This window comes from Taudactylus pleione, unplaced genomic scaffold (assembly GCF_031769625.1).
Source record: "Taudactylus pleione unplaced genomic scaffold, aTauple2 ptg000148l, whole genome shotgun sequence".
NCBI classification, from domain to species: domain Eukaryota; kingdom Metazoa; phylum Chordata; class Amphibia; order Anura; family Myobatrachidae; genus Taudactylus; species Taudactylus pleione.
The window spans coordinates 1887422-1901142 of NW_028284550.1; the positions used below are offsets into that span (position 1 = coordinate 1887422).

Here is a 13721-nt window from a genome sequence, read left to right on the forward strand (position 1 = left end):
TATTCATGAGCAGATGGGAACACAATCACAGGCAGTGAGGAGACTGTCAGGTGTACCCCGACAGATGGACGGGTGAGCAGACTTCTATATAATTTTATCACCTGCTGTCTCTGGACATATATTGCTCCCAGATCTATTGGGATTCATACAGCTACTTATCCCTTAGCCTCTGCTAAACGGCAACTACATTTACTGTGGATACATTATTACCACTGATTCAATGATACATAGGATTCATACATACACATTGTATCCATTTGTGGATTTTTTTTATTCTCTCCCAGCTGGTGATCATATATATTTAGTGGATCTGTTGTCTGTATGTACAATTATCCAAATGGAATATATACATATTACTTTTATGTTATAAATGTTATCTATGTGCGTGATAGTTTATTATATTGTTCTATTAAACCATTGGGGTTTTACATGTGAGTTCCAGTCTATTGATTCTGTGCAGTGCTTCCTCATTCTGCATACGTGTAATACTGTGCTTATTTAGCTTTAAGTCTCTATTTGCATTAATCAGCGAAGAGAAACCTATGAATTGTACATGCAACCAGAGAGAATTTCTGGAGAATGGTCATTTTGTGTTACAAGTCCATTTTGTGTTATAGAGTCAAAGAGCTGAAAATAGTCAAAGGGGAAGATTTAGTGAGACCCAGTAAACCTGCTTTACATTGACTGTGCTAGGCCTTTTGTTGCTCCCCATCTGCATTTGTTATGTAAGGAGCATCCCTGAAGAACTCGATTTGGACTAGCACAGTGTGCATGCAGATATTTTTTCACTCTGTTGTTGTATTTTTTCTTCTCTATTCATGGGTTTTGGGCCCAAGAGTGAGCAGTATCTCCAATGATAAGAGGGAGCATTTAAGGAGAGTGCCAATCCCTTCTCCATTCCTCCCAAATGCTGTAAGAGTTGTGTCAGTTCCTTAGGACAATCCATGAGTGACAACTCATCCTTGATACCCACACTGAGATGTCTGACTGCAGTGTTCCAATGCATTCCACCCACCCATCTCCGAAATTCCATACTATAGTCTGTGATGGATCTGTGGCCATAACCTAGTTAAGGCAGCTACATCCATAGAGCTACAAAGATCATCAAAAGCTGCCAACAACGTCTGCTTAAAGGAAAGTCAGGAATTGATGATTGGACCTTCACAATCCAAAAAAGGGGATGTCCACTTTACGGCATCTTCTTTCAAAAGTTGAACTTCAGCCCCACTTTAAATGGATCTGTGGAGAATGTGGGCATGACTCAGATCGTGGAACGATGTCGGACGCAAATAGGCAATCATATAGAAGAAAAGGCTGCGCTGATTAGTAAGAGACCCTTAATTTCACGGGTTGCTGCTGGTACTTTAACACAGGTATACTACAAACCTTAGCATTTGTACTGTTGGTGACCACCGGTGGACACAGAATGATTTTGGATGCAGAGAGAGGCAATTTTGGTGGGCGTTCCTGGGAGGTAACAGGGGGTGGCTATCCAGAAGCCGGCATGTTGTGGGCATGTCACGGTCAGCGACTACATCTTTCAAACAGATAATATGGGCCTCCATAGGGCTGGTGTAATATTCAACACACCTCGTTGAATACGAGGCCGCCGGTCTCAATCACAACGCTTGTCCCCAATAAGGACTTAACATAGGCATCGAATTATGCCTATCTTAATCCTGATGCCAGAATCCAGCGAGATGCGTGCCCGAACAAAGGTCAGCCAGGGCAAACTTAGTGTTAGACATGGGGGGGAGGTTTAGGTAAGTTAGCGGGGTTAGAGTTAGATTTTGGGGGGAGGTTAGGGTTAGGCACCACTAGGGGGTATTATTGTACCAAAGAAACATATTTCCCGCTTTTAAAATGCTATAAATGGCTGATTTGTGCTTTTCAAATTTTTTTTCAAAAATTATAAAAAAGCAATGAAAAAGATTAAAAAAAAAGTAAATAAAAAAAGTAATTTGAGACCAATTTTAATTAAAAAAATTATAAAAAGCAATCCTTTTCATTTGAATAAATATTTAATTAAATTTGGGGTGTGTATAAATATATATATATTTTTAAATTGATTTAGGAATAATTTGTGGCCATCTTTTAATACTCCAATAATGACATATAATTATTGGACTAATTAAGCTAATTGGAAACTTCCAATTGCCTAATTAGTGATAAGAGGTGGTGGCCTGACAATTTTTACTGAAATTACTTTAAACATGTTCTGGGGCTGCCAGAAATAAACAGCATTAATTCCTTTTGGCATTACCACAACTGAAATTCTCACCCCTAATTGAATTAAAAAAACCTTTCTGGCCAATTTAATATGCCCCTATATACTGTATCTGTCATGCAAAAGTTTTTGAAGATAATCTATATTTTGGACAGTTTTTAATGGTTGTTCACTTCAGTTCAGCACTCTTCTATCATCTGTGATATAGGCACCAGGCAGTTTCACACACCAGAGGAGTGCAGATGTTGTATTACACATACGCCTCCTAATATAGCTGCTGAAACAGAATCACTTGGTGGCTAAATTGAGGCAAAAATCAATCCTGCAGAAGATGGAAACATTCCTAAAATGGACAACCACTTTAATTTACTAAACTGTTGAATCCTTAAGGTCACAAGCTTCTTTGGTCGTCAAGAGATTAAATTAAAGTTTCACATTTTTGCAGGTCAGCTGTATAAATAGAAATAACCCTCTTTAATTTCTAAAAATGGAATAATCATATATTTTCTGATTGTATCAAAGTTAAATTAATGAATGTTTTGCTTATAGGTTATATATATATATAAAATATATATATACTATATATATATATATATACTGTATTTACAGGGGCATCTTAACAGAGGAGGGGGCCCATGTGCACTCCCCGTGTGGGGCCCCCTCCTCTCCCCCAGTGGCCGGCAGCTGACTGATGCGGCTGGCCAGCCACCGGAGCATTAGTAGACTCTTGGCACTAGAGTATGCCCAGAGTCTACTGCGCATGCGCAGAACGCAGGAAACGTGGCCATGGCGGCCATTTTTCGACATTCTGTAGACTCTGGGCACTAGAGTGTGCCCGGAGTCTACTGCGCATGCATAGAGCACCGGTAAAATGGCCACGGCGGCCATTTTCCCATGTTCTGAGCAGCGCCGACACCCGACGCGGGACCACGGACAGGTAAGTTAAAAAAAGTATGGGTGCAGGGTGTGCAGGGCCCCCTGGACCCGGGGGCCCCTGTGGTTCACACACACTGAACCCATTATAGATACGCCACTATGTATATTTATATATATATATATATATAATTTTTTTTTATTGATTTTGGTGATGCTTCAAGAAAATACTGAGGTCAATTTCATTTAACTATTCTTCCATTCTTTACCATTAGGTATCAATTGGACATCATGGAAGACTCAAACATAACTGCTCCAGAAGGGTTCATACTCCTTGGGTTATCTAGTGTCCCTTACCTCCAGGTTATCTGCTTCCTCGTGTTCTTGTTGATGTATATAATCACATTATCAGGAAATTTTTCACTGATTATTGTAGTGAGGATCAACCCCAAACTACACAGTCCCATGTACTTTTTCCTGAGTAACCTCTCAATTATTGACATATGCTTCTCCTCTTCCATTGTACCCGTAATCCTAAGAAACACCCTAGCCAAGGACAGAAGTATTTCTCTATTAGGATGTGCAGCCCAGATGTTCTTCTCTTTAGCATTAGGGGCAGCAGAATGTATAATACTTGCGGTCATGGGTTATGATAGATTTGCTGCTATCTGTAGGCCATTGTACTACAACAAAATCATGAACAAGAGATTGTGCTTCTACTTGGCTGCCGGGTCATGGAGTCTGGGCTTCATAAACTCCTTCCTTCATGTGGCCCTCACTTTTCAGCTGCCTTTCTGCAGGTCCCACCATGTCAACCACTTCTTCTGTGAGGTACCTCCATTCCTTCGAATGTCCTGCAGAGATACATGGCTCAATGAGTTATTAATGTATATCTCAGCAGGGATTATTGCTATGTGTGCTTTCTTCTTGACACTAATTTCCTATGTCCATATTATTTCCTCCATTTTGAAGATCCGTTACTCCCAAGGGAGGTATAAAGCTTTCTCCACCTGTGCCTCCCACCTCAATGTTGTCACCCTCTACTATGGGACAATTATGTTTAAGTATCTGCAACCCCAATCCAGATACTCTCATGAAACAGACATGGTTGTGTCTATTATCTATACAGTGGTGACTCCAATGTTGAACCCCTTCATATACAGTGTGAGGAATAAAGACGTAAAAGACACCATAATCAATAGTCTAAGTAGGCGCTAAAATATCTGAAACCAATTCCTGAGTTGAAGTGGCCTCCATATGTAACAGTTTCATTTTCATTTATTCTATTGATAATTCCATAGTCGAACACTTTTATGTGGTGTAATGTTAAGAGCTAACAGGTGGTTCCCTAGAGCTCATGGATTAGCAAAATCCACTTAGACTTTTGCTGAAGTAGACAATAGTATTATTGGAAATTGCAATTGTGCAACTGTCAAGGTGCCCACACACATACCGATGTGCTCTCGATCCGATTTCTAATCCAATATCCTCATGAACTTTCACGGGAGCTCCCTTGCCGTCGTGATCACGATTTTGCAAAAAATACACCCAATCTGTTTTACGATCTCACGATCTATCGCATCGTACGCATCATAAGATTGGCCATAACAAATCGTGAGTTTAAAAAAAACAAAACAGACTCTTGATTATTGGTGGGAAATTTAAATAGCCATAACAATGGGAGGGGCTATCTAGGGAGTATAAAAAGCAGGCATCCTTTAAAATCTGTGTAAATTTTGCTCTGCTACTAGATGAGGCTAGGTGTATTCCTGCTGAATCCTGTACATTGCTACTGTGCTCTTTGTATTTGGCTTGCCTTTTACAAAGTTTATTCTACCTGCAAGTGTGTGCTACCTACCTGCATTCTATCCTGTTCCTGAATTCTGTACTGATGCATCCCTATCGGTATAGAGTGTTGGTCGCTGAAGCCGGGGTCTGGGAGATTAGGAAGAGGGCCCAGCGAAGAAGGACGAGAGCATGTCGGACCAAGGAGTGGCTTCTACAAAGGGATACCCGCTCTCAAAAGTCCTTGCTGATGGAGATCAAGGAGAACAACCTGGATGACTATCGGAACTACCTGCGCATGGATGACGCCACCTTCCAGGAATTGCTGCATCTGGTGACCCCCCCACATCCAGAGACAGGACACAAGGTGGCGAAGGGCAATCCCTGCTGACGACAGACTGGTGGCTACCCTGAGGTACCTTGCTACAGGAAGGTCATTTGAAGACCTGAAGTTTGGGACACTCATCTCCCCGCAGTCCTTGGGCGTCATCATTCCGGAGACCTGTAAAGCCATCGTTAAAGTGCTACAGTACCACTATTGCAAGGAAAGTAAAAAAAAAAAACACACCACACATTGGTTTCTTGTGTAAAGAAATTTTTTTTTTTTACTCAATATAAAGCAAAAAATAGCCTTCATTTAGTACAAGGTGCACTGACCTGCAGGCAACTGAAAGTGTGCACTAAACTGTGTGCAATATACTTTTTTTGTAACAATTTCACAAAAGAACATTATCACCAAATTTTATGAATCCCAATAGGTAGCCGGCTGTATGTGATAGGGTGGGTCAGATGCCAGTTTGAACAGGCCAATACACACATGGCACAAGTACACATTGTGGCCCCAGCTTCCAGCAATGTGTACTTGTGCCATGTGCATAGTGACCTTGTCCAAATGGTGTCATCACCACCCTATCCCATGCAGCAAGCACCTATTAGAATTCATAAAATGTGGTGATATTAAAAGCAAGACAAAAAACAACGAAATTAAATATCACCAAATTTTATGAATCCCAATAGGTAGCCGGCTGTATGTGATAGGGTGGGTCAGATGCCAGTTTGAACAGGCCAATACACACATGGCACAAGTATACATCGTGGCCTCGGCTTCCAGCAATGTGTACTTGTGCCATGTGTGTAGTGACCTTGTCCAAATTGCGTCATCACCACCCTATCCCATGCAGCAAGCACCTATTATAATTCATAACATTTGGTGATATTAAAAGCAAGAAAAAATGTATATCTCTGTACATTGGGGCAAATCATCCGCTGCATCCAGCAGAGCATTATACAAGGCTTGGTGGGGGAGTAATATCTAACTGGGCAGGGGGGGGGACATACCTATTTGGGGCAGGGAAAAATAGCATTGGGTCTGCTATGTATGTAGAATTTGAGATATTTTTGCTCATACAGCGACTCAACAGGTCGTAGTTTAACCTGAGAAAATTTCTTTAGATATCTGTATCCATATTTCTCAATGTACTGTTCACATGAGCTGTGAAATCATCTATTGCATCTGGGGGTTTCTGCAGCAGCCGTTCTGCATTTTGGAAAAATTGTCTTCACGTTCAGTAAGGTTCTCCTTTCTCCCTTGTTTTTTTTCTTCTTTTTTGGGGTTGTTGAGAAGATGAGGGTCCAGGTGGAAGTGGAGTTTCCACTTGTGTGGTATTCTCCAGCTCACTGTCACCACCGAGCAGACTGAGGTCCGGAGTGGATGCTAAATCAGGGTCTTGGGTGGGAGTCTATATAGGGAAAAAAGATATAAAAAATATTATAGTCATGTTTTAACCCCTTTTTTACTATTTTTACAGTTTCCTAACACCGTGGAGGAGTGGACCAGCATCGCAGAAGATTTTGAACAACGTTGGAATTTCCCTAACTGCAGAGGAGCCATTGATGGGAAACACATCCGCATCAACCCACCTGCCAACACCGGATCATATTACTACAACTACAAAGGATTCTTCAGCATCGTTCTCATGGCAGTGGTGAATGCCAACTACGAATTTCTGTTTGTGGATGTCGGCAAGAATGGCCGTGCTTCGGATGGTGGGTCCTTCAAAAAGACAGCTTTCTACCAGAGACTCGCCAACAAAACCCTCAACTTGCCCTCACTGGACCAGAGTAAGCACGGCCTAAATTACGTTTTCGTCGCAGACGAGGCTTTTGTATTACATGAATATGAGATGAAGACATTTGCACAGAGGGGCCTGACCAGAGAGAAAAGGATCTACAACTACCATCTATCCCGGGCACGGCGCAACGTGGAAAATGCATTTGGAATAATGAGCAACCGCTTCCGCATTTTCCACACCACCATCAATCTACGTGTGTAGAAGATAGACTGGGTCGGGATGGCCTGCTGTGTGCTGCACAACTTTCTGCAAAGAAAATTTACTCAACGAGGACCAGTCCCAGCTAGACCAGAAGATGTAGGACCCCTGGAGGACATTGAACATTTGACATCTGTGTCTGCACCACCAACTACAACAACATCCACCGCACGTGCCAAAGAAGTGAGGGAGGAGTACATGACCTTTTTTATTGGACCAGGTGCTGTACCATGGCAGGAGGACTGTCTGTGAACTACTGACTAAATTGGACATTTGGGATTTAACAACAAAAACTTTAAGGATTTTGGTTTAAACTGTGTCACTACTTACCAAGACTTCTGCAACCTCCTCTTCAGGACTATATATTTCATCTGTGCCCACTCCTGATTTTTGGGAGTCATCCACCTTCTTTTTTTCTTTGATGTACACTGTCCTGAGATTTTGAATCTTTTGCCGTACAGTTTTCAGGTCTGCATCAGATATGTATTTTTTCGTATACACCAAAAGTTTCTCTAGTGCGGCCAACTTGTGCGACTTGTTGTGGTACTTCCGAGAACTGATCTTCCACAGACACTCTTTCGAGTGCAGGATTTCAATGAATCCTGTAATGAATTCACGTTCAGAATTCATGGACATTATGAAGAAGACAAAAAAGGACATTTAAATATTTGTGTATATAGTTTTGTTAAATGTAATGTTGTTATAGTTCACATTTTTTATGTTTTTATATAAATTCTTTTTTACAGGTTTTAAAAATGTAATGTTGTTATAGTTCACATTTTTAATGTTTTAATATTTTCTTTTTTACAGGTTATAAAAATGTAATGTTGTTATAGTTCACATTTTTAATGTTTTAATATTTTCTTTTTTACAGGTTTTTAAAGGTTTGGTATTGTATTGTAATCGTGTTTTCTTTAACAGGAATGTCATGTGTTCATATATTGGTAATATAATGTTTTTCTTTGTTTGACAGCATGGGTCTTCCACTTTTGGGTCTGTCGTTGTTGTGGAACTACAGATTCCAGGATGCCCTAAAAACAATTTTAACATGCTGTTATTTCCCAAGGGTGGGTGGCAGGGCATCCTGGGATCTGTAGTTCCACAACAGCTGGAGACCAAAAGGTAGAAGACCCCAGCTTTAAATGATGTGTGTTTTTAAATATAATGTATGGTGATTATTTTGTTAAATACGTGTTTATTTATTTATTTTTTGTAATATTACTTAAAAATTTTTTTTTCTGTATTGAATTAATTTTATACATGTTTATTATTGATATAATATGTTATTTCAATATGAATAATCTTCCTGGAATGTATTTGTTTATCTTGATTAAATATTTTTGGCTATTAATTTTTTTAAAAATTGATTGGTTTTCTTATTAATTATTAGGTGGCCCCACTACATTGTTTGCAAGTTAGTGGTTAGGTAGGGGGCACACATTGGTGGGCAGTGGGAGCTTAATGCATGACCCAGCCACCGCCCGCCTCATTACCGTGGGTGGTGGCTGGGTCATGTATTTATTACCTGGGGGCACACATTGGTGGGCAGTGGGAGCTTAATGCATGACCTAGCCACCACCCACCTCATTACAGCGGGCGGTGGCTGGGTCATGCATTTACTACCTGGGGCACACATTGGTGGGCAGTGGGAGCTTAATGCATGACCCAGCCACCACCCGCCTCATTACAGCGGGTGGTGGCTGTGTCATGCATTTATTACCTGGGGGCACACATTGGTGGGCAGTAGGAGCTTAATGCATGACCCAGCCACCGCCCACCTCATTACAGCGGGTGGTGGCTGGGTCATGCATTTATTACCTGGGGGCACAAATTGGTGGGCAGTGGGGAGCACATATTGGTGGTCAGTGTGGTTGTATTTAAACTGTACCAATACTCACCAAAAATTGTCCAAAACAAGAATCCAGTGTGCAGGCTCCTCAATGTGCGACTGTCTTGCTCCATACACGATGCTGCACAAGATGGTGATGGGGCGTGTCCAGGTTCCTGTCAGTCAAATTCCGCGTTGTGCGATGGATCATATGATTCGTCGTGAGGGAAAAAAACCCTCATGATCGGCTTCCATCGCGTTCATGGTTGGCTAATCTGCCCTACAGCACGGCAGATCAGAGGATGCAAGGTACAACGAGCGGGGACGCGCATCAGCATCGTGCTTGTGAGTATAAACTCACGATTTGTACTTTTTTACCCGATTCGTCGTCACGATTCGTCGAAATCGGCCTAATTGGATGAAAAGTCGGTATGTGTGTGGGCACCTTTAGAACCAAATGTGATTGCACATAAAGTGCATGAGAAAGAACAGAATAACCCATGTGCATACTGAGTGCCCAAACACCATGGATATTATAGGGCATCTTGATGGACAGAAATGAATGAGTTTAATTGTATTTACATGAATATAATTGTGTGTATATGGAAACATTGCAAATCATTAGACATATCGGAACATCTGGAATAAGTATTTTCTGCACATGACCATACGGATACATGAAACTTACTTCCAGAATATTGGAATATCAGACCATATTTGATAATAAATCCCTTTTGATATAGGTGGCTATTATTATAGGTAGTTGTATATAAAAGGTATAAAAAGGTATTTTGAGAGTCATAAAGGGACAGTAATAGACCCAGGTTATAGGGACACTATAATTTTCCACCTTTAGCAAAATAGCGCATATACTGTAGGTATCATTAAAATGTAAGTTTTATTTGTCACTTAACATACATAAAAAAGCAATAGATATATACAAAATACACAAAGAAACAAACAATATACATATATGCTGCAAACAACTAAGGAAGTACCATAGTTTGCCAGGTCTTTGAAGTAAATAACCCTCCACTTATTGACTGGCATTAAAGGATGGCAATAATATATGATGCTAAAGACAAGAGAAATAGGTGTAGAGAAAGGGATGGGGTGTCTCAATAATTTTCAGTTCAATATATGCGACTGATAAGGAAAATGTGTGGGTGAGAGTCACTCAGGTTAAAATAACCACAACAAAATGATCCAACAATAATAATAAAGCTACTAATCTAATGCCTATTCTGGATATTTCATTCTACAATAGAAATGTATGGTCTCTTGTTTACTGAAATGGTAATCTCTCTGTAAGAAGAAAGTAAAGAAATCCCAAATGGATACAGTGGGTGGACTTCTGCTGTCCTGCATGTGCAATAAAAATTGCAGTGAATGCAGGATGAGAGGGTGCCCTACGTTCCAATGTAGCATGAAAATAAGAAAAGTGTTATCTGCTGTCAGTCAAAACCATAGTCAACAGTTCCCTGGTGCAACACCACATGGTTAGTACTGTGCTAGATCTCTTGAAGAAAGTACCCAAATAGAGACAGTAGTGAGGAATATCTTGTACAAGAGGTGGGAGTTAGGAGACTGATGCTTTGGAGAGGTTGGGACCCTATTTGTGCATAATGGAGATACCTGGAAGTGATACAGACACACGTTTCACCTGGGGCTTGATCACAGGTCAGCTCAACCTCTTCTTTCTTTTCAGAAATAAGCAGAGAACAAAGTTGAAAAAAATCAAAGTAGATGACAAGGAGGATCAGGAAGAAGAGAGGGCCAACATCAGGAGATATTGGAATCCATACTATCCTTATGTACGGTAAGTCTACATGTGGCTGCAAAATAAACTAAACTATCACCTTTAAGTTATCAAGCATGACAGCAACGAGCAATGGTAAAATGTCAATTCTTGACAGAGGACGTTCCTTCTTTCCAACCGAAACCATCAATTGGGAGAAGAATTTACACCTTTTTGGGTGCAAGTTGCTTTTAACCAAATGTTTTGTAACAACAGCAAGCAAACATTTATATATAACTTAGAGGAAAATATTGATTCTGTACCCAATTCAGAAAATACAGAATAAAAAAAAACGGATAACACTGACAGAAGAAGAAAAAGAATCCCTGGCTAAATGGGAAGAAATAGCATTTAATTCCAGAAAATGTACCATGTCATGTGACCAGGAAAATGTATGTCCTGAAGTAAGTGGTTTGTTAGAATCAGTGGGCAAAGATATGGACCAATGTCTGTTGCATAAAAACATGTAACAAACGCTGGATGGACATTATGAGCCACCAAGAGACAAGGGAGGCAATGTATTAATCTGACCCACTGATCTCTATACTAAATAAGTATATAGACTGCAGTCACATAAAACTTTGTATTTAAAATTGCAATTCAACTCACTGATGACCATTTGATTTTTTTTATACCAGAAAAATAAATACAGCAGGAAAGAGGACTTATAACCAAACAGGAACTGAATTTCTGACAGTGTGGAACTCCACCAAATTTCTGTCTTCTGACTATAAAAATAACAGTGATCTGATAGGAACACCAAAAGTATCTGGGATTGGAGGTCTATTAGAGTAAGCGCATGTGTTCATAAGGAAAATGTCAAAGGATTACCATCCTACCACAATATGCAATTGATGTTCTAAGCAGAAAAAATTACAATAGATGTTGACAGCCTCTATATCAGCAGAGATCACAAAGAGGCTATGGAATCAGTAAGATTTTTCTTTCTCCAGATGGAAGGAATAAGAGAATTTCCTGAATTTGTTCTACACTTATTCCTAGAATTACTGGAAATCATACTTCATAAGACTTATTTCACCTTTGGTTTTAAATTATGTCTCCAGATCAGGGGAACAGCCATGGGGCAGCATGTGCACCACCATCTATGTCATCCTCTTCCTGGGCTGGTGGGAATGAGAAACATTGTTTAATGATATGCATGTCCAATATACCTTAAAAATCATAACATGGTTGAGGTATATTGATGATATTCTCATGACGTGGAATAGAAGGGGGGCGATAATGCACACTGGATTGGAGCTAGATGTGCGGGGTAGGCTGCACTTATAGAAGAGTGTCTAACCTTCTAAGATATATAGAAATACAGTAGTTAATATAACAGTTAAATGTGCTCTATACCCCTAATAGTGATGGTGTGTGCCAGATGTCAGTAAGAGTGCTGGCTATAGTAGTAGTTGGAGTAAATAGAAAACAACTTGTGAATAATTGAAAAATGGCAATACTTTACTGATTGATACCAAGCATATGGACATATATGACACTGAGGGTAGTTAATCTATGCCAGTGAGTCCAGTGTGGTAATCTGTACTCAACTGGAGATATAGATTGTAAACAAAAAACAAAAATAAAAATAAAACAAGAGTAAAAAGTTGGATAAATAGAGCAGGATGCTGCAATAAATTATAGTCCAAAGTAAATGTCCAAAAAGGGGGGGAGCGAGGTCTGGAGACCCTTGAGTTCAGTCTAAGAGTGTGTCTGAGATAGCTGTGTAATAGCTGGTGCGGCATCCTGCACTTGAATGATAATAGGTGCTGCAGAGGTGTGCTGTGTGAAGTGATCACCAGGGAACTGTTCCCGAAGTAAGCAGTATGGACTTGGGCTGGAGTGCACTGGGAGGTGTAGCTCAAACACTGTGTCTATCTCTGAGGGATAAATGCCGGAGACCACTCAGGCCACCTGACAACATCTGGCGTGTCCTGCCGGATAGAGTGCTAGGTGTGCAAAGGGGGGGATAAATGGTTGTGGCTCGCAAGAACCAGTCACCATTTTCCCCCTCCTATCTGGGAACTCACCTCCTCTGGACTTGACAGCATCCGCTCTTACCCCTTGCCAGCTCATTTCTGTCCCGATTCTTCTCCTGCACAGTGTTCTTCCATGTCCTGTTGCGTGTTTGCAGCTTGTCAGGTGCCACTGATCTAGGCAATGCAGTGGGATAGCACGAAGAAGACCTCCTGGAATTTATCAAGATATTAATACTAATGATCATAATATTAAACTGACACATGAGAATAGTAACAGGTTACAATTTTAGATCTCAGGATAATCGTGATGATGGACAGCTATTCAATGACCTTCACAGATAAGATACTGGCTTTAAGCTGGTGTAGGTCTATCAAACTCCCTGATTTATTTGTATACAGCCAGGATCCTTTCCATGTAGTACTGTAAAACTTGCACACACAGTCAAGACGAACACCACCATAGACAGAATGGGCATTAGGCAGTTTATAAACTGCAATGCCATGGGAGCGATTTATTGCCTAAAATTTATCTGCAAGGACAAAATATGTTGGAATGACTTCAAGGACTTTGAAACAAGGTATCCTTGAACTCATTGGCAATATTGAACATGCCTCTTCTGTTCTTGCCAACTTTAAAAAGATCCCATCAGTAGCAAGACATTACCTGCAAGAAAATGAAAGCTTCCCCAAAGTCCTGACAACCTTGGACTTGAAGGATCAGACTATGGATAAGGGTAGGAGATATGATGAAGGAACTTCTGTGGAGTGAAAGCCACTGGAGTTTTCTACTTGAGACTGTTACACCAGGGAGACTTAATGAAAACATTAACTTCAGTGCCTTCTGGATCTCATAAGTACATTGATATTTATCCAATCATTGTCAACTGTCATCAATTCA

The 13721-nt window shown here is 40.5% G+C and overlaps 1 protein-coding gene across 1 annotated transcript; it reads left to right on the top strand.

Annotated features, from left to right (window-relative positions):
* Positions 1 to 3391: 3391 nt before the first annotated feature.
* On the top strand, positions 3392 to 4318 carry LOC148522280 (olfactory receptor 5V1-like). Its single transcript, XM_088474198.1, has one exon. It carries the CDS (start codon positions 3392 to 3394, stop codon positions 4316 to 4318), a length of 927 nt encoding a protein of 308 aa, XP_088330324.1.
* Positions 4319 to 13721: the final 9403 nt, after the last annotated feature.